This window comes from Dromaius novaehollandiae, unplaced genomic scaffold, assembly GCF_036370855.1.
Source record: "Dromaius novaehollandiae isolate bDroNov1 unplaced genomic scaffold, bDroNov1.hap1 HAP1_SCAFFOLD_63, whole genome shotgun sequence".
In the NCBI taxonomy this organism is placed as follows: domain Eukaryota; kingdom Metazoa; phylum Chordata; class Aves; order Casuariiformes; family Dromaiidae; genus Dromaius; species Dromaius novaehollandiae.
The window spans coordinates 573,433-600,269 of record NW_026991442.1 but is presented as its reverse complement, the minus strand read 5'-3'; the positions used below and the strand labels follow the sequence as shown (position 1 = coordinate 600,269).

General features: G+C 42.2%; 1 protein-coding gene across 1 annotated transcript; it reads left to right on the top strand.

Moving 5' to 3' along the window:
* The first annotated feature begins 1,732 nt into the window (after nucleotides 1-1,732).
* LOC135326538 (ankyrin repeat and MYND domain-containing protein 1-like) lies at nucleotides 1,733-24,315 on the top strand. The gene is made up of 15 exons (XM_064504363.1): nucleotides 1,733-1,834; nucleotides 4,618-4,764; nucleotides 6,455-6,891; nucleotides 7,655-7,871; nucleotides 8,708-8,872; nucleotides 10,290-10,348; nucleotides 11,799-11,970; nucleotides 12,434-12,574; nucleotides 15,374-15,544; nucleotides 16,237-16,344; nucleotides 17,972-18,103; nucleotides 18,958-19,071; nucleotides 20,720-20,885; nucleotides 21,725-21,791; nucleotides 24,009-24,315. The coding sequence occupies exons 1-15, from the start codon at nucleotides 1,733-1,735 to the stop codon at nucleotides 24,181-24,183; spliced, it is 2,373 nt and encodes a 790-aa protein (XP_064360433.1). The 3' UTR covers nucleotides 24,184-24,315.
* The last annotated feature ends 2,522 nt before the right edge of the window (nucleotides 24,316-26,837 follow it).

The following is a 26,837-nucleotide window of genomic DNA, read 5'->3' as shown; positions in this document are numbered from 1 at the left end:
AGACTGGTAAGTTTTTCACAAACAATAAATAAAAATGCAGATCAAAAGTTTTTAAAGCTCAAATGACTTTTAAATAAAAGTTCTTTCATGGGCTGTAGTGCTTAGCCGAGACTTAAGGAAAAGTTCCCCATTTGTCTTACTATAAATTGACTTACTAGCTTCAGATTGACAGCGCTTTTTTCATAAAGAAAGGGAAGTTTAAACTGATTAGCTGGCTCTTTTTATAATGCTGGAAAATCTGGCATTTGTGAGGATTTTTTTAAACACAAATCCAACCCATGATAACCTCTCCTGGTACGGAGCCCTGCAACCAAGTTATCTGGAGATGTTACTGTCAACATTTTCTAGCATGCCAGGGCATCTAATTATACCACCTATTGGTTCAAGAAAAAAGCCTCTTTAAGAGTAGGCAGAGGGTTTTCTTTCCTCTTTGTCAAGAGGAAAAAATATTCCACCTCCCATTTTTTTTTATGTCTCTTGCCCACAGATCTCAGCTTAGAATCACCATGGCTTTACCTGAAATGCCACCCCTCTTTAGGGGATAAGAAAGGATGTGACCACCCTCCTGGCTTCTGAGTGTAGACAAAGCATTATGAATTTAAACTGTACGACATGGGCATTAGAATAACCCCAAAGAAGACAAGGAAGTGTAAACTACCCAAATTTGCTACGCTAGGCTGCTTTCAACTGCTTCAAAGCGTCTGGGTAGCAACAATGGAAAAAAGAGCATTGGTGCCACCAAAACCTGCCCAGCAGTGGCTGAATTCTGGCGGGTTAGAAGAGTAATGCAACAGGCTGTGCTGAGTAGGTGCAGGGTGGGAGGCGCTGCTGTGCTCGTGGCGAACAAGTCTTTTAGGAGGCCGAGAGGTCTCAGAGCCGTGGCTCTGAAGCGGTCGCTGCTCTGGCCATGTGGTAACTTAGACCGATGTAGACTTGGTGCATTTCTGCGACAGCTGGTCGTGCTAAAGTAACGATGAAGCTCTGCTCTTGCTGTTATTCACCGTGCAAGCGTGGAGCTCACCAACCACTTGCGAAGCGGTGCTGGCGGTGTAACGCCGGTGTGCATGAGGTCGAGCGAGCTCGCCAGGAGTGTTTGAGGGTCGGCCTGGGAGATGGGCCTGGCTCCAGCCGCGGCGGGCAGGCGGGGGCTGGCTGTCGAGGGACGGGCTGCTCCAGGAAGAGTTTGCCATACGCCAACTGTAGGGACTCCTTCCACCTCACCCGTGACGCTCCGTGTTTCTTCTCTGCTGGGCTGCGTTGCGCCAATTCCCCTCTCATCTCTCCCGTGCAGAACGTAAGGGGTTGTGCGATGCAGTATATTTGAACGATGCCTTTCCCAGAAATTGCTCCTCAGGAGCTAGCCACGGCAGGGTGAAGGCGAGCGCGCGCGCGCAGGCCTCAGCGGGGAGAGCCGCTGGCCCTGCAGGAGCCGTGCGGGAGGTGGGGGCAGCCCCAGCAAACGCCGCGCCCCGGCTCCTGCGGAGCAGCTTCGGCCCCCTGCAGACTGTAAGCGAGGAGAAGGCACCCCAGGCTGCACGAAGCGAGGACTCTCCGGGCCTTTCCTCCTCAGGCCTTCGCTGCAGACGCTCCGGGGCCTCCGCGCCGCTGCGGAGGCGCTGCCGGGGCCCGGCGGCGGCCCCGCCTCCCTCGCCCCGCTACCGTCTCCACGGCAACGCGGGCGCCGCCGAGGCGGAGCGCGGCCGCTGCGGAGCCGTCGGCGGGGGCCGCCGCCATGGAGGCCGGTGCCGAGCGAGTTTCCAGTCAGGCGGCGGCCGAGGGCGGCGCAGAGGAGGCGGCAGCGCCCGGCGACGGCAGCGGGCCTGGGGGCGGCGAGGTGCGCGGGCCGCGGGGAGCCGCCGTCGGGGAGCGCCCTGCCTGGCGCAACCGGCTGCAAGCGGGGCCCCCCGCCGCCGCCCCCCGGCCTGGGCCGGGCCGGGGAGCCGGGCCAGGCGGTGGGAGCGCGCCGTGCAGGGCTTTCTGCCTTCGTGTTCCCCACCGGTCCATTTGGCAAGGAGGTGGGTCTCTGAAATGCGGGTTTTTCCCAGGCTTGCATCTCTCCTCTCGCCTCTGGGTTTGGGGCAAACTAGGCGGTTTCGCCTTATTTCTTAATAAAGCAGGCGCTTTCCCAGCTCCCCTGCAACATCCGAGCACCTGCTCGGCCAGCGCGCTGGCCCTTGCTGCCCTTTGGGGGCATTCTGTTGCTCTGTGTTCAGGTTAATAATATATTTGCTGCTAAAATGCAAATCGGGACACAGGTTCCCAGATAACATGCTTTTGCCCCCCTGCTTCGAAGGACTTGGTCTGCCCTCACGCTCAGGGTAAGCAGATGGCTGCCGTGATGCCGTTGCCGAGTCCTGGGTCGCTGTCGATGGCTGAACGTGGCCTCAGACCCCAGTGGGGAGAGCGGGAGGCCGGCAGGGGAGGAGGGGATGCTGCCGTGAGCTTTTGGTACAAAGTTTAACCTCTGAAGTGTGAGTGCATCTTCCTATATGGTGAAAATACCATGAGGAGTGACTAATGTTTCCGGTTCCCTTGTGAGGTTTTTCTCTTCTGCGCCACCAGTGAGTACTGAGCTGCCGTTTTGATTGTCAGGGAAAGCTGCCACGGCAACGTAACTCGAAATCATCCGTTAGGGATCGGTTGTCTGCACGGTGGGACATCTATTTTTCCGCTTATGAGTTATACCATTGCGCAGATAGAAAATTTAAAATTAGCTCTTTTTCTCTTCCTCTGGAACTCCATTTGCCTATCAATGCTCCCAAGAATCGGTCTAGCAGAGAAACACAGCCTTAATTCTGGTAATATAAAGACCTCGGCATTGCTCCTCACTGTTGTCTTTTGGGGGCAAACTCCGCGTTCTAAGCAAAAGTCCTAACACGCATCAGGCAGAAGCAGTAGCAGCAGCTCCCTGTCTTCGGTGATGATTATTGTGGCAACTCACTTGATAGAGGGTAGTAGTTTTCGGGTTTTGTTGATTGGGCTGAATTTGCATTGGTGACCTAGAAATGAAAGTCTCCACGGCATCATCCTCTGACGAGGCCTTAGGGAACTTACTTAGCACTTTTCACCTTTTTTCTTTCAAACTAAGAATAGTCATAGTTTATTCAAACTAAGAATAGTCATAGTTTATGCTACAGAATACCAGGGCTACTTTGTTCTCCATAGGGTTCATCCTATCCCTTCAGTTATGCTTTTATTAAAGACAAGCTATATGATTGATTAGGATATTTAGGTGATTTAATTTGAAGAGAAATAACACTGAAGACACACAAATGCCTTTAATAAAGCATTTAAGGAATTGAGGTTTTGATTTAAATGGGAATTTTTTCAATTACAAAATTTTGATTAATTTCTATAAAACGTCCCCCAAATGTCTGTCTTTTTGCTTAAAAATAATGGATACCTTAAAGTGTTTGTGGCTACAATCAATCACGATTGATCAAATTTCAATCAAAATCCATCAGATGAGTGGGCTGATAGTTAAGGATTTCTTCACTGAAGAGAAAAGGGATTATGGACAAGCTTTTGACTTAGCGTCTGTCACCTCGATACAGTTCAGCACTATGTTTACGTACGATACGATGTTTTTTCAGAACTTTCTACTGAGGGTCAGAAGTGCCAGTTTTAGAGTAGCAATCGAATTTATCTTTTTAGCAAGTAGTGCACAAAGGTGTAATCTCCAGGGACTTCACCTGCAGCTGGAAATTAAAGACCTTATGGCAGGGCTGAAGACGCATGAGAACAGCAATAAACATATATCGTTTTATTTAAATATTATAATTATTTTATTTATTATACATCTTTAGTTATATTTTATTTATAGTATATTGTTAATTGTATTTTATTTATTATATATTATTAATTATATTTTAAATAAATATAATTGTATGTAATACAAAATTATTTTGACTACTCACTGCAGACTGCATTTTATTGTACTTTAAGAGTATGGGTTGTTAGGTTGAGGGTGAGTAAAATTCATCAGAAGGTAGGGGTTGGGCATTTATTTGAGTGATAGCTCTTTCTCCAAGCAGAGTTTTGTCATTTGGAAGTAGGAATATTCTCTATGTGTGGAGGTTCTTTCCTTCTGTAATGAAAAAATTGATTTATAAGCATGTTAGCTAGGTGTTTTTCGTTTGGTTTTACTGGGTTTTATGTATTCGGCTGCTTGTTTTTTAGCAAAATATGTGTTTTCATGGCTATGCTGAATGCCCTGTTTTGTCGGATGCAAAATTTCCCAACCAAATGTTTATTGGGATACAGGTCTTTGTGAGAGGTGTTGAACACTTTGATAGGTCTTGGTTTAGCCTGCATCATTTGGCAACATATCAATGAGGTAAACACTGCTAAAATAGTATGATCTTCCATCATGACTGCTACATGATGGAAGAGCTGCTGTGGCAACTGGTAAAATCTTGGTGGAGTTTTGAAGACAGTGACTACAGTGAAGTTGAGATTTTGCCTAGTCTTTCTTAACTGTGTAACAGTTTCATCCTCAGTTTCCTGCACCTTGTTAGTGCTGCTCTGTTGCATTAAGGAGGCAATTAAAAATTCACTTATTTCTGTCCTCTGAACGGTATCATTCTTACTGTCCCTTCTCTTTGTGGTGGATTACAGAGATACACGGGACAGTTCTACATGGACCATCGCCATGGGAAAGGGATATGCTACTGGCCTGATGGTTCCAAATTCATTGGAGCATTTTATCTCAGCCATGTAGAAGGCTATGGGACTCGGGAATGGAAGGATGGCAGAAAATTTCAGGTAACTGGAAAAATGTTGTGCTGTTACCATGATTTCCCTGCCTTTCAAAGTCAGCATGAGTACAGGAAAATTTGAGTGTTTTTTTTTTCCAGGCAGCTCCATTAGTGTTTGGGTTGTTTAGAGCAAAAGTGTCATGCTTCAGTCTCCAGTAAGCTAGATTGCTCTCTTGAACTACTCAACTTCTACTGTACACAACTTTTGCTTAGGGAAATATTGAAGGAGATAATGTGATACTGCCTGTCTAGAACTGAAAATCTGATGCCTGGAAGAGTGTCTTTTTCCAGTTTCTAATGTAGAAGTCTTCGGTATTTACTCCCCTTGCTAGATGAAGAACTCATTAGCTAGTCAGTACTCTCAACAGACATATTAAGAAGCCAGCAATATGAAACTGAAAAATACTGCATTTGAAGAAACTGTGGAGACAAAGAGCATTCTGGAGTATCGAGATAGCTAGTTGTCTCTTTTGTATCATTTCCAGGCCTGCTGCTACTAGTAGAAGCTAGAAAACTTGTTTTCTAAGAGTTTATAATTCTTTGTTTTCAAAGAAGAAGAAGGTGTATCTGAAAAGTGCCCAGCGTAGGGCAGCCCTCCCCTCATACTGATACATGGGTATCTCTGCAATAGGAAACAGTGCTTCATCAGATAAACCAACAGATATAACAAAACAACATACAGCCTTTGCATTAAGTTGGCCAACAAGAACATAACATTCTTGCTGAATGTTGATAATGTGGCACTACTTATGGATTTCGGAGAACTTTAATTTGAATAGATCATGTATAATCTGAAACTAAGGGAAAAATAGAACACCCTCAGGTTATAATCAAACTTGAAATTTTATTCTTGCCAGTCATAGTGCTTTTTCCTGGTTCTTTATCTCCATAGCTAAACAGTTCAATGAGTGAAGCAGTTAATTTGTGTTCCAAATAGCTGTTCTGAGGCTGTGATAGCCTTGTGTGAATATGCCTTGAGCCATGTGTGTGATCCAGAAACACCGGAGATGCATCAGCCTGCTTGAATTTGGAAGCGGTGCTCATGCATTGCTTAATATAGTGTCATATCAAACTAGGATGGTTTTCTAAGGAGGCTAAAACTCCTGTCTTGTAGTGCTGTATTTGTGTCTGAGACTCTTCTGTTGGCATGAAATAAAAACATGTGTTGTCATGCTTGCAAGGTTGTCCTGAGGTTAATTACCATGTTGTCCTGAAGTTAATGACCATGGTAAGAAAAGAAATAGTTGGGAACTGCGCTACCTTTCCCATACTCTACGCCTGTGCAGTTGTGTGTCAGAGGTGTTTCTTCTGATTTGGAAAACATTACTGAAAATCTATCCTGGTCTAAAAAGTAGCAGTGTGGCTAATGAATGCAAAGCTGGATACAGAATAGTATAAAACAGAATCCTGCTCAGGCTAAAATCTATGTGAAATTTCATCTAAACATAACATCCCAATGTAGTTAAATTTAGGGCCTTCCACTGTTCTTGTACTGGAAAAGTTAATGTGTTTGTCATTAAATGAATCAAACTGACTGTGAAGGCTTTGTAGTACAGAATGGCTTCAGCAGTTATTACTCTGCCAATAAGAAATGGACCAATAAGACGCAGGCAGAACAGTTGAGATAGAAACCAGACTCTAATTGTATAACTTGTTTGATCTCTGATTGATACTAACGAGCTTACTCGTTTCTTAAGGGGCTGTACAACTCTGATGAGCGATTTGGACCGGGAATTGAGAGCTATCCAGATGGCTGTCAGGATGTTGGCTTGTGGCTGAGGAATCATCTAATTAAACTATGTACTGAAGTACCTGGTTATTTTTCTGTCTCGGATCATCCAGAACACTTCAGATATGTTGATGCCAGTTCTCAAAGGACGTATATTTCTGTTGAGGGGGACCCATTTCTCCGTAGCTATAAACGTCTCCCCTTTGATGACAAGAATATTTTGCCTGAAGGAGTTTTTGCCTATTCCCATAACACAGATCATCTTACTTTGACTTGCACCTTTCCGAAAGAGTGTGATGCTTCATATTTTCAGAATACCTCCAAGCTGCCTGAGGAAGAACCTTGGCCTGTTGCAAATGTAACCCCCTTACTGGTCAGAATGCAGATGCATGTTTATAAGCACAGGTAGCTGTTGATCATTTGTTTTTTATGTATGGATTTTTATAAATCATATCTATTATTTTCAAATATAAGTTGCATGATTGAAGCTGCTCTCCAAAAGTTTTTTTTATAGTCTTGAGAGGACAGGTTGCCAATGAGGATTTTTTTAAATGAAACAAACAATTTATGATACCAATGGTACCTTTCTGTGGTTGTCTTAACTCTTATTCTACTTCAAGGCTATAGAAAACATGCTGCAGCAAGTCTGCAGCTACTTGTAACTGCCCACTGAGCCTTAGGTTTATGTGTAGCTTGATACTTGTACATGGAGATGTTCTTTGGGCAGGCAGAGTATGTTTTGGTTTGCTTTGTTGCTGGGAACACGTGCCACATGTGTGTATTTTATAGCCATAGCTAAAGCTGGTTATATAAATCAGATACTAAACAGATATGAATGTGCATGCTAAATATTCTGTTTGTAGAAACACTTGGCAGTTAGATTTTGCTTTCTAATTTTATAGGTGTTGGATGGCTGGATATTTATGAACTGTTCTGTAGCCAAAATCTGTGTGCTGCTGCCAGCAGCCCCTAGACTAGTTTGCCTTTCTGCCTGTAATTTAAGCAAACTTATACTATCTGAAATAGTTCTTAAAATGATAGCTGTTCATATTTTTGCATCTTACCCAGCAGCATGTTTTGCTCTTGATGTGTTTTTTCTTTAATTGCATTAGCGGCCTAAGAGTACCTAGCTGCTTAAATGCATCAGTGCTTTTTTCTCCTTTGCTAGGTGCTGTGAAGCAGAGTTTACTTCAGACGTCAACTTCATTCTCAGTGGAGTCCGCAGTACTTATGGGCCTCCAGGCCCCAAAGAACTTGCCTCAGAGCAGTTAATTCAGAAAGCGGCAAAAGGAGGCTTTGATGGGGTCTATACAATTCTGAGGGATGAGCTTGCTCATCCGGACGTAGCAGACAAACATGGATACACAGCACTTGCTGCTGCCGCTGTAAGACTCTGAGAATGACTCTTTACCATATGATGAGAAATTCCTGGTGTAGTAGCCTGGATTAGATTTTTCTCTTGTTCCATTACATAGTAAGTGTGAAGGGAGTGTTCAGTAAACAACAAAAGAGCAGGTGTGGCATGAGGAATATCTGTAATGAATGGTATCATGCCAAACCCCACAGTAAATAATAATCTACAAAAAGAAGCACTTCAGTAAACATTAGAGATTATTTTAGCTGTCAAGTTTGTTTTCCGTTTGTGATTATGCAGTGGACTAGATCTGCGTTCTTGGGTATGACCCTGTCCTTATTACTGTTTTTTTCTTGTCCAGTCATAATCACATTCAGACAGGGTTATTTTGTTTTTGCTGGCAAGGGGTGGTGGTTAGAAACTGTGCATGTATGACTTGCTGTAGGGGAGGATGACCTCCGCTTTTCTTTGTGCCCTTTTCAGCTACCTGAATAGCTGGCATTCATTGTAAAAGTCCAGCAAAATTTAGATAATAATTTAGGGTGCTATATTTCTTTCTGTGTGTGAATCCTCACTGAGTTCCTGTGAAAGCTGGTAGAAATTGTTATAAAAAAGAGAGGAAGGTCAGGGATGTACTTGAGGATGCTCCAAGATACACATTCTGAACCCCGTAAGACATGGTTCAGTATCGTGTTTTTATTGTGTGGCAAATATAAACCTGAATTAGTTCAACAGTGTTGGCTGTCACTACTTTCAAACTGTGCTGCCTATTCTTTCCATGTAGAAACCTGCAAGTGCGTGAGTGTATGTGCAAGTACAGATGTTTACAAAATAAAATAACATCCTGAAGCATTTTCTCCTCTACAGGTTACTTCCCACAACGATATTGTCAATCTTCTTCTCGATAGTGGAGCTGATGTGAATAAGTGTAGTGATGAAAGATTATCTGCTCTCTCCATGTGCTTTATTCTGTATTATCCAGCAGAATCTTTTAAGGGTAATATTGCTGAGAGGAACCTGCACAGCTGCAAGGTTGGTTTATTTCTAATCTAAAATGTCAGAATCATGATATATTATCGTCTCAAGCTGTAAGTTTACTTTTCAGAATTACTTTACTGTGTTGACTCCCTAGGAAAAAGCCAGAACTTTTGTGCATCTTGCACTCTGAGGATGCAGAGTATTCTCTGCTCTTACACTACTAAGTCCTACTTCAAATGACCAAGCTCCAGTGCAGAAACAAGCTTACTCTGCAGTTGAAATAGGGCACTGTATTAATAGCACAGATGTGAGGCCATGTCTGCTAGGTATTTAAGACAGTGAAGATGCAGTGGGCAACTGGTGGGAATTACGAAAGCATCCCAGCAGGACAAGAGGATTTAGGTGGTTCCGATAGCACAGAGTCCTGCTGGCATGGTTGAAGTGTCAAGCAAGAAGCAATTCAACTGTCAGAGGAGTCTCTTGACCCTTAGGGAGTGTTTACAAAGGAAGACTCATGACCCTAGGCTTCCTCCTGCCGAAAAGAGAAGTAACTGCTTTAAATTGTCCTGTGGAGGAGCATGATACATATTTTGTAAGAGTACAAACCATGCAGTGGGGAAGGAGATGATAACAAGGGTGAAGCAGAGGGTCAGGAGTCGCCAAACAGTCTGAGAAGATAGAAGGAATCAAAGAGGGGCCTAGGCAGGTAGGGACTGTGTGGTCTTGGACGTGTTTCAGAGGAGGCTAGAAATGTAAGGATGTTGCTGAGGCTTTCAGAAGAGGCTACACAGGTCTAAATGCCCTCAAGAAACTTGTTGGAAATGAACTACAGAATAGTTTTTGGTTGCTGTAAAGTACCTGTTCAAGTTCCAAGAGTATGTTTAAGTGGTGGCCCGTTACCAAAGTTGCAAGACTTCTGTGGGAAGGAAAGAAAGAGAGAGAGAGAGATGTATATAAAGCAGATGCTCAGAGATTCACAGAAAATCAGTGTGAAACTATTACTTCTCATTTTGGAGTGAGAAAAGGAAATTAGGAATAAACAGGATTTGTTTCTGTCACGGTCTCTAAGATTCAGAAAGGAAAATGTGCTTTGCTTTCTCTTTTCCTCTGAGTTGAATACGAATCCAGAAGATTTGGAAACAGTGGTCTTGGAGGTCCTAGTTCTACATTCTCGTGCAAAATAATGCAGGTTGAAAATCTGTAAGAGTCTTGTAAACATGTTTTACTCACAAAGGAAATTGAGCAAGAAAATGTTCAGTTATTTGGTTTATTTAAAAAAATAACTTAGCTACAAATTACTTCTAAATGATTTCCCTATCTGTTGTTAACTGAATTCCATTATTATTACATGCTCTTGTATTACTGTTATTACTTGTATTATTGTTCTGATGACTGAATATGCTGACTCACCCATTGAAAGTGTGGTTTTTCATTTTTGTAACTACTTTCTTTTATTTTTTTAATCTTCAAGCAGAACGAACAATCAGAACCGTCAGAAACAGCTAATGTGTCTGAAGGCGTAATCGCAGAGTAAGTCTCACTTATGCCCTATGAATGGGAGACAGAGTCTCCTAAGTCTCTTTGAACATAGAAGGCAACAATTAGTATTTCACATATTTCACAGAAGGGTGCAGCTATTGCAGGAAAAGCTAGTCAGATGTCAGTATATTTTTGTTTGTTTAACTATAGAAATCTCGTGTTCATATCAGTAGAAGCCACTCGTTTATATGCTCTGTTATAATTCAGGTTGGCAGAGTGTGAAGAGTGAAGCTGGAAAGTGTAGTTCAAGCTAAGGACCTCATGCTTGAACAAGACAAGATTTCTTGATTGCATACTTTGCAGCTTGTCACAGTCTGCTATGCACACCTGCAGTGTAGTGTGGACATGAGGAAAGATAAGAATATATTCAGCTTACTCTTTGAAGTTTTGACTACATTTGACCGTGCTGGTTGTTTTCTACAGGTGTCTGTTTAGCCGCGTGGCCTGAAATGTAGTCTTTTTGTCTTGCTTTTATGGATCCCCCAAAGGGCCACATCTTGCCTTTTGTTTTGCCTCCAGAGCAGTCCCCAAAGATGATGAAATTTTTGTGTTGGGTTTTATGCCAGCATAGGTCACTTTGACGTCTTAGAATTCCCACAATGAAAATTCCCTGTTGGCCTTCTTGCCCTTCATCCCTTGCATTTGGCTTTTGTGGCACATCTTGCCACCTCCCTTGCTTCTCTCATGAATATTGTGTGTGCGTTGCATGTTTTTCATTGGAATATAAAGATGCACTGAATGTAGGGCTTGTGAGTAAAAATGAGTTAATGCCATGTGAGAAAAGAGGAGCCTCTGCCCAGATCACTATGTGGTAGAGTTTCTGGGTGATATCCAAGGACTGTTTGCTTTTTTTGATGGTGTTAGGTTTCTTTTTTAGGGGTGTGCATGTGTATTTTGCCTCCATGGAAATACAGATGGAATCATCAGCCTGCTGAAATACACTGTCCTAGTCCAGCATAGCTCTTGTTCCAGCTTTGGTTAAGGGAAACACAGAAAAAGTATCTCTGTTTTCTTGGGATGGATGAATGAAGTACGATAGGGGAAAGAACCCTCCAAACAGTCTTAGATGACAGGAAGGAGGAGTCAGTCTGTTTCTGTCATTAAACAAGTCTCACACTAAACGTTTAGAAGTGACACATGAGTGAATAGTGGAGATGCAGGGAACCTTACTTTGCCTATCCATTCCCATGCAACCCGAAGGAACTGCTTTTAAGTGCTGCCTTTTTAGTTTGGAGGGGTGAGATACCCTCTTCAGGTAATAATATTGTTGCCTGGGTGGAGCACGGCAGTTGTTGTGACACTGCTCTAAAGAATGAAGTCTTGTCTCTGCCAAATGCCATTTTTAATGTCTGCACCTGGGAGTCATCTTAGTTCGTCATCATTTAGAGGTTTTTTGCAAGATGCTAATGAGTGATTCTGGTATTTTCCATGTCAACTTTAGACAGCAGAAGAGATGGGCAACAATCCAGCTGCTGCTTCACCGAGGTGCAGATCCCAATGCATGCTGGATACCAGCACCCCTTCTCTTCCTTGCCATTAAAGCTGCAGATGCAGAAGCAGAGAAACTCCTCTTAGAAAGGGGAGCCAGGACTGATGTGCGGCTTCCATCCAAGGTTTTATTGCATTATAATTGATAATGATGTAGGATTCTAGATGAGTGCAGCAGCTTCTGTGTCCTGCTGTAAAATCTGCAAGTAAGAACCAGGTTTAGAATGGACAAAAAGCTGTTTAAAGTGATTATCCTGTTCAAAGAACTATTTTATAGAAAGAACTCAAAGCTCCTTATTCCCTGAGTTTTCCTTCCTCATTATGTTTTCTTGTTGCCAAGCCCATGAATGACTGGGGAATGCTTGTGAAGCTGCTCCTCAAGTTGGTAACAGCTGTTGTGATTTTGGTACATTGTGTATCTGGTACCTTGAGCTTTCCACTGTCCCGTAACTCAGTTTGTAGGTTCATGGTGGCTGAAAGTGAGACACAGTATGTGGGAAGAGGAAGCTGGGATTATTCTTTTGAAAATATTTGGTACTGTTTTAAGTTGCGATAAACAGGAGTCTAATGCTATGTTTCTTTTTTCAGTTTGGGAGTTTAACCCCTCTCCACATAGCTGTATCTATTCCTGGGGAGGAAGGAGTCCAGATAACACAGTACCTCCTGCATTCTGCACCAGATCTTGATGCAAGGGCAGAAGATGGAAATGAGGTATATGGTCCAGACCAGGTATGTTGCTTTGTGAGCTCAGCTTCTTGTAGCTCTTGAAGGCTGCACAATACATAAGCAGAGAGTTGAGCTTCCTGCCTGCTTGATTTCCGTGAAATTTTTGCATCCTATTGGAATAACTATGTTCCTTTAAAAAAGAAAAAAAAATTTAAAAAAAAGTAAAAAAAAAAGTAAAAAAAAAAAAAAAGCCACTGGAGGTCTGTATTATTGGGTTACAGTAAACACATCCATGTGTTTTGATGCCCCAGAACATTTTTGCTGTCATGCCTCGTTTAAGGCAGAGGTTAAAAGTCTCTTGTGGGCAGTCTAGTATAAATGCCTGAAGGTATAATGAGAGCAGTGAACATAGGACCACTGTCAGAAACAGATACATGATGGGACCTGCTTGTTTCATCTCCATGGAGCCTGCCTACTTGTTTTTGTTTTGTTTTGTTTTCCTTGAACACAGACTCTTTCTGCTGGATTCCTGCAGCATTCACTGTGCCCCCAGAGTTACAGAAAGATAGCTCTGCAGTAAACTTTTTTGGTAGTACAGAACCTTTTGGTTAGGGTTGCCATTTTTTATGATAATTGTCTACTTGTGATGGAGCTATACCAGCGAAAAGTGCTCTTTTTGGCATTTGTTACCTGAGGAATTACTTTACGTTATAGTACTTAAATCATTTCACAGAATTACCAGACAGTTGAGAGATTGGAAGGGACCTCTGAAGATCGTCTGGTCCAAAACCCCAGCTCAAAGGAGGGTCAATGAGAGCAAGTTGCTCAGGACCTTGTCCAGTTGGGCTTTGAATATCTCCAGGAATGGAGACTCCATGGCCTCTCTGGGCAACCTCTTCCCGTGTTTGATCACCCTCACAGGAAAGAAAAGATTTTTATTATGTTTAAGTGGAATTTCCTGTCTTTCAATTCCTGCCCATTGCTTCTTGTCCTGCCACTGGGTGCCACGGAGAAGAGTGAGGCTCCAGCTTGTTTACTCCCTCCCATCAGGTATTTATACACATTGATAAGATCCCCCGAGCCTTCTCTTCTCAAAGCTAAACAATCCCAGATCTCTCAGCCTCTCCTTGCACGAGAGATGCTCCAGTTCCTTAATCCTCTTTGTGGTCCTTCGCTGGACTTGCTCCAGGGGAGTCCAGAACTAGACACACAGATGTGGTCTGACCTGGGCTGAACAGAGGGGAAGGATCACCTCCATTGACCTGCTGGCCACGCTCTTTCTAATGCTGCCCACGATGCTGTTGGCCTGCTTTGCTGCAAAGGCACGTTACTGGTCATGTTCAGCTTGTCCACCAGGACCCCCAGGTCCTTTTCTGCAGAGCTACTTTCCAGTAGGTCAGCCCCCAGCATATACTGGTGCCTGGGGTTATTCCTCCCCAGGGGCAGGACTCTGCACTTCCCTTTGCTGAACTTCATGAGGTTCCCCTCTGCCCATCTGTCCAGTCTCTCGAGGTCCCTCTGAATGGCAACGCAGCCCTCTGGTGTATCAGCCACTCCTCCCAGTTTGGGATCATCAGCAAACTTGCTGAGGGTGCACTCTATCCCTTCATCCAGGTCAATTAGTAAACAGTAGTAAACAACTTAACCAGTATTGTCCTTGTATTGACCCCTGTAGGTGCACCACTGGTGACTGGCCCTCGGCTGAACTTCATGCCACTGATCATAACCCTTTGAATCCGGTAGTTCAGCTAGTTTTCAGTCCTCACTGTCCATTTATGTAAGCCATACTTTAGGAGCTTGTCTATGCAGACGTTGTGGGAAAAAGTTTTGACAGCCTTACTGACGTCAAGGTAAATGACATCCACTGCTCTCCCATCTTTCACCAAACTGGTCATCTCCTTGTAGAAGGCTATCAAGTTGTTCAGGCTCGATTTCCCCTTTGTAAATCCAAGCTGACGACTCCCATTCACTTTCTTTTCCTTAGTATTTTTGGAAATGGCTTCCCAGAGGATGTGCTTCATCACCTTCCCAGGGATTGAAATGAGGCTGACGTACTTGTAATTCTGCAGATCCTCCTTCTTGCCCTTCCCGAATATAGGAGTGACATTTGCTTTCTTCCAGTCCTCAGGAACCTCACCTGGTTGCCATGACATTTCAAAGATAATTGAGTGACCTTGCAATGACATTGATGGGCTCCCTGACATCCCATCAGGTCCTAGTCACTTGAAAAATGAGTTGGCTTGTGTAACAGGAAAGATAAGATTTGTCTTGTCATGACAGTGGCTAAGGTGAATGTCTGTTTGCAGTCCAGGGAGGTTTAGATAGCTTCTTCAGTTTGTATTGCAGTATTTTCTCCTTTAGTAGCAATCAGGATGACTTGGTACCTGTTTGCAAACAGTATGCAGTTATAAAATGCCCAGATGCAGTGCAGGTATATTACTTTCTGACATACCATTTTTTATTTTTTTATATTGGTCTGGTAAGCCTATATTCATGCACCTTAAATGAATGACATGTGAATGAACTTGAGTGAAGACCCTTTTTGCCTGATAGCTTGCTTCTTTCTTCCCACCCCTCACTGTATCATTTGGCCCAGTAAAAGTTATTAAATTCTGTCTGTAAAATTTTCCTTCCCTGGATTCCTCCAGTGGAATCAAATTTCTTAATGTGCAGTGCTGAAGATGATTTAGGCAGATGGAATCTGAATGTAAAGAAGGAAGTAGAAAAAGGGTGGCCATTGTTTTGGTGAGGCTGAACAAGTCTCGTCCATGATTGACATCCAGAGCAATGGGTGACCAAGCAGTTGATTTTCTTCTGTATGTCTCTGAGCTATGTTACAAATGTTCACATAATCTCACCTAGATTCCTCTGCCTCAAACCAGAGAAACCCAGTTGTCCCGTGGTGTCACTGTGCACCTGAAGAATGAAACAGGACCACCAAAAGGGTACTTCTCCTCCTATTTTGGTCCTGTTCCAGAAGAAGGTGGAAGGAATGCATTGCATATTGCATGCGAAAGAGAGGATAACTGTGAGGTAAGAGCATGGCATCCGAGGTTCTGCTCATAGAGAGTACTTATGAGCTAAACTCCCCAAATGACATATCTGGGGAATGAATACTTTTCATCCCTCTGTAAGGAGCTGATTGAATTCCTGGGATAAACTCCTTACGCTGTGAATTATTAGTGTTGTACTGATTAAAAACCCATTAGCACTTGAGAAAAAATATTTCTTAAGTCTTTAGAATTCTGTTTAACACAGGAAATTCCTCTGCTTAAGTTTCCATTAGTGACTTGGCCATTAAGTTTTACTATTCACAAGGCCAGTTTGAAGCTGGACAGTCTGAGTTTTCTCATGTGCTAACCTTTGAGCATTTTACCGTAGTAACATTCTTCTAGCAGATTTACGAGGTGTGCACTTGGAGGAAGGAGAGGTTTTTGAGAGAGGAGATGTACTTCTTCAGAGGCAAGCTTACGTATACCCTTTGGCAGCAGGGTTAATGAGATTTGGTAACCTGATGGAGAGGTTTATGCATAACACTACCATGCTTGGGGTTCTTAGCCATGAGAAAATGGAGGTATATTTTTGCTATAGGATCATAGCTTAGGTGAAAGGCTTGAACGTGTTTTATGCTGCTCATTTTGTTCATTATTGTTACATATACATTATATTTAAAAGTTAACATTATTATGATCTAATTCCACCTTTTTCTGCACCTGCCTACACAGCATGCCAGAGATGTTATCCGCCTCCTTTTAATGCATAAGGCAAATCCAAACACACTGTGGAGTGGCCATTCACCACTTTGCTTAGCAATCGCCAGTGGGAATGATTTGGTGAGCATCTTTGAGTTCCTCTTTACGTGTGTTGTACTCCTCCATTTGTCTCTGCCTTCTCTGATGACAGGCAGACTTGGGTAACTAGTTATGTTTGCCATAATTCATTCCCAGTGAAAGTACTAAATTTGCTTTTCTTTCAAACCTGTGGATGTTGCATGAGCTGAACTAGAGGAGCCGTGTAGTATGACAGCGATAGCTAGAAATATTTGGTAAGATTCAGAAGGGTATAGCATTCAGAGAAGAGTATCCATTTTTATGAATCACAAGAACATGCAGTTCTCTTACAGGCTACCTCCCCACTCAAATCATCCCAGCCAAATGTTAAAACACTTTGCTTCTGGATATGAGAAAAAAAATGTAGCTCTTTGAGGGTAAGGAGTATGCTTTTCTAGGAAAAGATCAGTGATCACACTTGGAAAGGATCTGGGCATTACGGGGCTCAGCACTGCACAGAGGAGGCTTACAGCTCACACAGTAGAGTGCAATATGTGAAGTCAGCACCTACCTTCCCTGAGCAGGGAATGGCCTCCCTTCTGCTCAGACAAGGCCCTTAAGAGTGGGTCCACAGCAGCCAGCATGCTGCGAGAGAAAGTGTACCAGCAAAACAGGTAATGGTGACAAAGTGGTGTGTCTGCAGTGCTCTGCTCCTCTTGGAATACAGCTCCAGGCTCCTGGTTCATCTTCTTTGTGGAAAACAAGGGAGGAGAGTGAGGGGGTAAGAGTTGCACCCAGGCTGCCCACTAAGCTCAGCCGTTGTGCAGGCAACCAGCCAGCACAAGGCCAGGGGAAGAACAATTGGAAGGGAGCAAGCGTGACTGTGTAGCCTAGTGGTTCAGGTAATAAGCTGATAGGGGCAGGGTTTGGGTCTAATTTCTGTTTCTCGGGTTACTTTCTCCTGTGTAAAAGCACGCTAATAATTCAGTCAGGCATTGTCTTGGAAATGCAGATGTGAACAAAGCGAGGGGAAGCCACTTTCAGTGTTACTGATGAAATCAAAATTTTACCTCTTGTTCTGTCACTGCAAGTTTTATACTGTGTGTTAGGATTAATGGTAGATCATAATAGAAAAGATCTACTGTGTATTGTACTTTCTAGCTATATTTATTTCAGTAGAAAGTTATCAATCATCTGGATACAATATAATAGGGAGCTACAGGATGGACTGCGGAAGTAGATACAGTAGAAATGGATGCAGCCAAATACAGTAGAAAATAGATTCTGTATCAAATGTTTGAACCAGAACATTTTTCCTTATGTTATCTTTGTTTCTTTTAAAAGACAATTTAGGTATTTTTCTGGGAAAAAAGAGTTTACTGCATCTTTGATTTGTTTGTACAGAAAAGATGAAATTTCAGGACTTCCCACGGAATGGAATGGAAAGTCCCATATCCAACACATTCTATTGCTTCTCCTGCCCCTCTCAGAGGCTAACATTCAATGGAGTGATGATCTAATAGACCATAAATGTTCAACCTCTGTAATCCTTATCTTTATGGTAAAACATAGGTGGTTTTAGTATATTTTATGAAACCTACCCTATAGCATCTTGGTCTGGCTGGAGTATCACTTTTCTGCTGTGGAACTGTCAAAATGCATCTCCAGCAATTATCTGTTGCATTTGCAGGCAGTGGTCGAACTCCTCAAACATGGGGCTGATCCAAATCTGCCATTAAGCAGAGCAGTAAGAAGTGCCCTCTGTACAGCTGTCAGTACCACATATGAACAGAAGAGAACAAAAGCACAGAGGATTGCTTTGGTGAGAGAAATGTGGGGGGTTTTTGTTGTTTTTAACTTCAGGAAAAGCAGTAATTTTTATCAGGTGTGTTGAGTTCCATTTCTCTTTAATGGGCAAGCTGATTTTTTTTTTTTTTTTTTTTTTTTTTTCAGAACAGTTCATTTGTGTCTTTTCCCAATGCTATTTGTTTGTCTCCTAAGGCACAGAGGTTTTGTAAGGAAATTCGTTTTCATGTTTGAGTGAAGGTGATGGCAACCTCCTTGTGTAGAAGAGGAAACACTGCATTTAAAGCAGATGGGGGGTTGCCCATGGCCCTGTCAGATCTGACTGTTCCCTTGCTTGTAAACACAGCTGGCATCCACATGAAGAAAGATGCATTGCATTTGATTGTGCTATATAAAGTAGTTGATAAAGTGCACTTTCTCACCTATGATGAGCTCAGTGGAAGCATTTGGCCTTGTGAAAACTGGACATTTTTCCCTCGTCCCATAAAGCACAGAGCTGACCTCACTGAGAATGGAGGGGAGGAAGACTGCAGTTGAGGAGCACTAGGAGAGGAGGTGATTTCTCCAGCCGGGTTCTGTTCTACCCCTGCGTCACTAGTTGTCTGTACTTCATCTGTTGCTGCAAGATTAGGTTGTGAGATATCCAGAAACAAATAGCAAATGCCTCCAAGAAGGTTTTATTTACAAAACACATGTAGATTTAACAGTCCATCAACGGCTCTCCAGTGGCAGAAGAAATGCACAATTTGGTACACAGAGTAGCCACACAAATTGAGGTTAAGCTCTGATATTCAGCCCTGTCTCTAACTGTGGCATGGACACAGTATAGTCAGAAAGCTGGATGTCAAATGTTTTGCTTTCTTTTTTCAGGTTGATAAGCTGCTTGAAGCTGGCGCGGATATCCTTGCACCAGTTACTTTTAGGGAAGGACAGCAAAAAGCAGTGGGAACAGCTGTCGACTATGCCTATTTTGAATATTATCAGGTATGACTTCAGTTCCCGTAACTGAAGATACCGTGTTCTTTGCATTCATCAGAACAAACAGCCTCTTGTGTCCTTAGGATTTGTCTAGGGCCTTCTTCAGAAGCTTTCACTGAAAATTTACTTTTCCCTTCATTTGTCTTGAGACTCATTTCATTTGCTGCCAAACTTATGACCACCCGAAGACTGAATACCTCTAGTAGTTTTGCCTGTGAAGGCAATCCCTGTTGTCACATTTTATAGTAAGATTCTGTTCATAATTGGTTTGTAAAGAGTTAGCTGTAATTCTACATCCAGCCATTAAAAACGGAAGTAACGTGTGTTTCCATGAGGCTACAATTAAAACAGGAAAAGTTGTTATGAGATATATATATATAGTAGATAATAAATTTAGGTATGTTATAAGCTATGATAATAAATTACTGATCAGTCAAACTTCAAAATAAAGGGTTAACCACTTATTAAAGTCATCCTTAATCATTATTTAACCCCTTATAAAAAGAATCTTCCTATGAAGTATAACTAAGAATTTTCTGCCCAGTTTTTTTGGGGGGGGGCGGGGGATGTATTTGTTTAAAAAAAAATTTTGAAATGGTCTGCAATGCTGTAACAATTTCTAATTAGAAATGAATCTGCCTTTGGGTCATATAAGTAATTTTTTTTGGTAGCTTTATTGTGAATAAGAAAGTTTACATGACAAAGAATCTTTGTTTCTTAGCAGCGTCAGAGATTAAGTGGTTTGGTTCTTGAGAGAATCATTTGTTCAATAGTGCAAAAAATAGATAGAGAATTACTTAATATATTAAACTAGGAAACTGCAGGGATGGGAAGGAAAGCCAAGTTATACTGCAGATTGCTTGCCTCTGGGACATAAACAGTAGATGTTCTGAAAAGAACAAAAGTAATGGTGAGTCTTGGGCACCTTGCAGTAGAGCAGCCACATTCAAGCTACTTGAGAAAGTGCAACATGGTACCTCCATTCCTAAGGTGGGGTACAGCTCATTGCTACTACAGTCCTGTGACTGTGAGATCCATCACTGTATCTCACTGGCAGAGCAGCCTACTTGGAGCTAATGTGGTTTTCTGCATCCCGCTGCAGTGTTCCGTGTAGATAGTAAAATTGTTATTCTTTGGCTTGCAATCGCAACTGATCCTCAAATAGGAAATGCAATTTAAACAATTAGCAGTTGTAATCATTGGCCAGCCTTGGTCAGCATACTCCAGGTATCTTACTTCTTTCCTGTCTTGCTCTGGTCTGCCTTAGGCTTTTGCATCTTGGGTTTAGTATGCTCCTTGCTGGCACTAATAGGGAGCAGTGTGGGAAACAGAGAAACTTAATAGTGGCCAAACAGTGCCCTCTAGCAGTCTTTCCATTTTCAGGAAGCTTTCCTGTGTTCCCAGAAGTGCTGGGAGAGGAGGGGAGCCCTGCAAAATGACGGCAGCTTCTCCCTTGAAGAAAAATTGTTTTAGTTAACTTGTTGAGCGCTCACTGAACAGATAATTGGAACAACTAGACTGTTTAATATGGACATCTCCTGTGCCAGGATTAAGCAGGGATGATACTGTGCTTTTAGACTGGTTTGACTTGAAACACTTACTTGTTAGATTTGTTTTCCCATACATTAGCATATTAACTCCTGGTGTGTTGCAGGATAGGAGAATTGCTCACACACCATACCATGTACTGACAGCATCTGAGCGGGAGATTTTTCAAAAACGCCAATCACTGATGGAACACATTACTGGGAAGCTCCGTGAGCGTGTCATCCTGAAAGAGAAAGAATGGAATCAGGAAGAGCTGCGAAGATCCAAGAAATGTTAGTTCAAGCTTAAGGGTGGCACTGCCTGGTGTGGAGAGGAAATTTACTGTTATTAGTTCCAGTATTGTTGTCTGAAAGGATAGCTCTTTCTCAAAACCAGTCCTACATAAGCAGTGAGGAGATGTAGGGGTTCTACAAACGTTAAAGAGAATGAACAAGTCACTGTGAAGGAAATTTTGAATATAAGCTTAGTGCCTATCCACTGCTTCCTCGTGAATTCCTATACAAGATCTGTTACCACGTGTTACGGAGTAATTGAGTGAGCTTGTTCCTCTTTCACAGATGGACCTTTGAATTGCTTTGTATTTAGTGCAGGTAGCAGTGTGCATTCAATGGTGACTGTGGACAGCTAGCATATGTCCATTCCCCGTGGTAACTTGCTCCCAGGTCCTTTCCTGGGATTCCCACTGTATTAATGCTCTTCTACTCCTAGAGTGGTGACAATAAATATGTAAATTAAGGTCATTTGAATGACTTCCTGAGTAGTGCTCAAATACGTGGTGAAGCCAGGCTTAGACTCTAGATCTCCCAATACCACTATAATCTGAAAAATGTTTCATATATTCACTGTGAAAAATATCCAAATGAGGAGTAGAAGGCAATGTTACCTAGAACTACTATGTCTCACATTTTTCATAATCTTACTTTCAAGAAGGATGTTGTTTTAGTGTGTCTGATACACATCATCATATTGATTATGTTTGCCCAGTTGATCAACAACTGTCCTGTGGCTAAGCAGAGTTTTAAGGAAAGGTGTCTTGTGACTAGTATTCTAATTCTCAGATCCTAAGTAGGAATGCTGATTTTTTCCCCCCCTCTTCCTTATGTTGGTGTAGTGGATTCAAATATTCGTACATCTGCTTCAAAGAAGAAATCGGGGAGCCATCATGCGAAAGAAGTGAGGTAGGTGGAAGACACTGCATGCAAGTGTTGACTGTTCTTAGCCAAAAATGTTATGTCCTGTTTTTTCCTCACCAGGCTTAATGTCACCCTACCATGTTTTTTCTTTTCTAATTGTTTCCTCTTTAGTGTGTCCAGTCTTGTCAGCTACAGACAGCTTCTTCCTCTGTTCTGATCACATCATTCCTTTTCAGCTTCAGACTCTGCCAGGAGAGTCTGCATAATATTCAGTCTTCTCGTGATAAGCAGTGTGGCCTGGTATCTTAAGCTAATTCATGACATCAGTGGCTTAGGGTAGCTTACAAATACTAAGAAATGGACACAAACAAGTTTTGTGGCTTGCATTTCTGGTCTCTACATCAGGAAAGACTTCTAGAGTTTGAACATTAGTCTTGGAATCGTAGCATTCTCAGCGGTTTGAGTTACGGAGGAAATAGTTGGCTCAAGGATACTGTACTCTGTCATCAGTTTCTTCTGAGCAAGGCACTCTCATCATCCTGAACTTTGTCTCAGTATTTGAGTCAAGTGAGAATTTGAATCATGGTCAGGAACTGAGGCACTTTTCGCGGGCATAAGTTGTGAGGTAGTATTTCTGCTGAACCAAAATGGATCAACAGTAGCATAAGATGCAGAAATAGCCGGAAGAATGTAAACCAAGAACTAAAATGAAATCTGGAAGGTTAAAGCAGCACACAAACGTTTTACAAAATAGATGTTAGGGATGACTTGCAGGCAGAGATGAGATCTCAGTGAAAATTGCTAGCCATTTCCTTTGCCAGAATTGTGCAAGTTTTGTTTTCTCAATTAGTTTCAACAGCTGCCTGTCTGGTCACTACAGCCCAAGAATGGGAGTTTCCCATAAACTTCCAAGTGCAAGACTTGTATCATGTTCTCAACATACAGCCCTAGGCAAATATGCAAGGTTATGATTTGTAATTGGACAGGCCTTTACATTTACAGCCAAAGGAGACAGCAACTGGTAGACAACTTATTATTTCAGGGATCCTGCCACTCTCTTCTGAAACTCTTTCCCTGCAAAGGCCTGATTCCACCCAAGCTCCTTGTTTGCCACCCTCTGTTCTTGGCTCCATGGAAGGATGGGAACAATTTACCAGCTTATCTGTACAGTAACTGGAGTTCCTTGATATCATTGTTCCTATTTAGCTGTGGCTTATCCTCTGCTGACTACCACTGTGCCCACACTGTAGCTATCCTCTCATAGAACATTTGTTACTCTCAGGGAACTGATCCTTGGTCTTTTTCTCTTCTGGGGACTCTGCAGAAAAGTTGCTGCAGTTTCCAATTCAGGTTGAATGAATTGTTTTTGTAAAGACCTCTGTTGGACTGTGGCTGTGCTTTGACTGGATACTGACAGGAGTTGTCTGGGTCATTGCCTGCTACCTCCCTTAGCAAGGCATTTAATGGAATCCATGTCACATGACTAGAATGCTACAAAATGTGATTTGGTGTTAAGTGTAATGCATCCAGTGTTGCCTCTGATGCCTCTTAGCTCTTTAAAATTATACTAACACATGAATGAATCTATTGCATGAAATCACCTTTGGCTTTATGTTATGGTCAAATTTCATAAGTGCAGAACAATTTGGCTCAGACCACATTAGGGAAATCGGTGCTGTAAGGGATTCTTAAATGCTTTGAAAAGGATATAGGTACATAGGCCAATTTGCACTTAGTAACATTCTACTTCCCAGTCCCGCTGAAAATCTTTGCCTAAGCACTCTTTGTTGCTTCTTCCAGCTTTGCTGTGTTGCAGGGACCTGGCTGTAGCCCTGTTTCCCTCTGCAATATTCCAGTAGGTTCTGTCAGTTTTTTTAAGTCTGCCTGCTTGGCTTTATTTCTGGCTGCATATTGTCTGCCCTGCCTGCCAGTTTGAAAGTGAATACCTCCAGACTCGGTTGTTACGAGCAAACTGAAGCACACCATGCACTAGGATGCAGATGTTGATTTGGTAAAGGCTTGGGAGTGTTCCTCACTAGGACGTTTGACTTTTCTAGGGGCTGGTGTGCAGCCCGGTCCCCAAATACTCCTAGGATAAGCTGCAGGGTCTCCTGTTTCTTTATCCGTGAATATTACGACATTTATATTTCTATATTGTGAGCCATTTTGATATAATTTTACTGTGATGAACAAACGTTGTCAGACTAAGAAAAAACTTCAAACACAATATTGTGCTTTTTTTTATAACTGCCTTTGTTCTAGGACACCGTTTTTTAAATACTGCTATCAGTGCGGACGTTCTGTTGGTGTTCAGCTGACATCTTGCATTCATTGCCATGAAATCTTCACTTGCAGTGAAGCTTGCAGAAGGAAATCCTGGAAGGAGCGGCATAGGCATGAGTGTTCGGGATTGCTGGGTAGGTCTGACAGTCACTAGTATGTGTGTACAGTTGTTTGTGCATGTTTTACTGAGCTGGAATGTCTTCCTTGTAATGGCTCAGTAAAATGTGTTTTGGTTACAATTTAAACAAAAAAAATTCAGTTATTCCCTTGAATAGCTGTGTCTGTAAAACCATCAGCTTTAAGAGAGCTGCTATTGTGTCATTACAGTCAGTTTCAAGAGAGAAGAACCTTTCAGGTGAGCACAGAACAAAAGGAAGATGCTCCTGAAGACTAATGTTCATTACTGAAATCATAAATATACAACTTTCCAAGCTGAAGAACCTCAATACATCTAACAAGCTAGGAGGAACGGGGCTTTCAGTACAAACTTTACCTCTATCTGCATATTAGAATAGAAATCTACGAGATTTCTGACCTTTGTGCATTGAATCATTGATACCACCCTACTGTGGTTCAGGTAAACTGCAGCATTTGTCATTGACAAAAAAAAGGACATTATACACGTTATACACATGCACACACTACACAGCAGTAGAAGACTGGCATAGTGGATTTATACAAGAAATTAAAGTGCTGTCACCATATGAGATGCTCGCATATGAGCCACAATGAGGAATCTGAAATGTGAAGATAAATAAGGAACTGCTGCCATTCTGAGGCTGATCTGTCTTTTAGTGGCTGTCCAGCCACTAAAAAGTCGGTCCAGGATGGGTCTTTTAAATCTGGGTACTTGTAAAACCTGTGAAGGGAGTGAGGCCTGTCCAACTGGAGATGATTTATATGAAGCATACATGCTTATCGGTATGGGTTCTAAACATCTTCTAGCGGTTTTCCCAAGATAAGATATCAGTGGTGTACTTCCCAGATTATATGGGAATAAATGAAGCTTTTCTTAATAACGGGAGATTTCCCTTGCACCTTAATCAAGTGCTTTTTCTTCTTCCTGTTCCTTTCATAAAGTTTTGTCACACTCCTGCATATAATTAAAGCTTTTGAGTTTCACTCTTTTCTGGAAGCTACCTTTCACCCACTTACACACTTCTGCTTTTACAGCATTTGATGTATGAGAACTGCAACACGTGTATACAGAACACTCTGTTTTTACTACTATTTTTTCATATGTTTGGGATGGAAATGGGAACAGACTTAGAAAGGGAAGTCCTGAAGACTGTGAATCGGAACCACCAGAAAACAATAAAAATGATCTGGGGGAATGGTAGAGGCTTCTGGGAAAACGGCACGGTGCATGCCACAGAAGGGTAACCAACCAGCTTGAGTTCAGTCAGACTCTGTCTTTAAGCACACAGTGTGTTGCTGACTGTCCTGCACCCTGACAGGCATGCTGACTTCTCTAAGCAACCATCATGGGCCAGTCAAAGCAGGACACTGGAATGGAGACAAAGTAGCAGCTACTCCACTCAGCTTAATTTTTGCATCATCCTCAAAGTGATAGAGAAGAATAATGAAGTGATAATAAAAAAACATGTTCGGAGCAGAATGTGCCTTGATAGATGCTGCAGAAGCAGCAAATAAAGCTGAAGGGCACAGGTCGGATCTGATAAATTATAGCCCAACCCACAAACAGCAGAGATTTTACCACTTTAATGGCAATATATTGCTTATTTATGTTAAAAGATTTGACTTGAGAAAAGATTAGGAATTTTCCTAAAATATGAAAGGATCAGATATCTGATAAAACTCCTAGACCAATGAGGCATTTGAGCTTGTTTGACTAATGAAATCAATATATACATACCTTCCAGTGAAAATGTCTTTGCTCACAAGGTGTTCCTTAGTCAAATTGTTTTCAATGGTTAATCCATTCTGGAACTACTGACAGATGAAAGAATCCTTGATGTGTGTATTTCAAGTCATGCTATTTATTTTCTTGAAACCAAAATGAAAGACTGAGCTTCTAAAGATAGAGCCCGGCAGAAGCACTTACTGCTTAAATGGCATTGTCCTTCCCTTTTGCTTTTGAACATCTGAGCAACTCAGTAGTTAGAGCTTGGGTGAGTGAGGTGTTGAGTCTTCACTGCTGAATTGTGACAGTTAACAGCTGCCATCCATATCTTCCTCTTCAAAACTCTTCCTGTTTTCTGGAGCTCTAGTTCCTCACCTTTGTTTACATGAACAAAAAAAAAAAAAAGAAAGAAAAAAGAAAACTGACATTGAAGAAAATGATTATTTAAAATTAATGGAAAGCTTTTGTTCTTAAAAAAAGTTATGATGGACTGTTTGAACTGTTTTGTTGGAGCAGCTTCTCTTGGACGCCATCTCCAAGCATAGGAACCCTGCCAGACCATCTGGTGACCAGTTATGCAAAACAGGGGCGTCCTTGGCTGCAAGGGATGCACCAAAATAACACAGTTAAAAGTTCACTGGCTAATGATAACCATAGAGCCCATGTGCACATTCTTGCTACAGATGGAAGGCAATGGTGGAGAATACGTGGGAAGAGAAGGAAATAATGGGAAATAGAGAATGATAGGGAATATACTGGGAATAGATGGGAATGATGGGGGAAATTAGGGAGTAGAAATGATGGGGAACAGATGGAATAATAGGAAATTGCAGGGAATAGATGCAGAATAGAAGGGGGTATAGTAAGGAATAGCTAGGAATAGAAAGAAATTATGAGGAATAGTTCTGAATAGATGGGAATGACAGGGAGTAGAAGAGAATGAT

Bases quoted from the DNA above. Each gene is read 5' to 3' on its own strand.
- LOC135326538 (XM_064504363.1), top strand. From the start codon at position 1,733: ATGGAGGCCGGTGCCGAGCGAGTTTCCAGTCAGGCGGCGGCCGAGGGC. The intron at 12,575-15,373 runs GTATGTTGCTTT...AATCTCACCTAG, and splicing joins AGGTATATGGTCCAGACCAG to ATTCCTCTGCCTCAAACCAG. The intron at 21,792-24,008 runs GTAGGTGGAAGA...CCTTTGTTCTAG, and splicing joins CATCATGCGAAAGAAGTGAG to GACACCGTTTTTTAAATACT.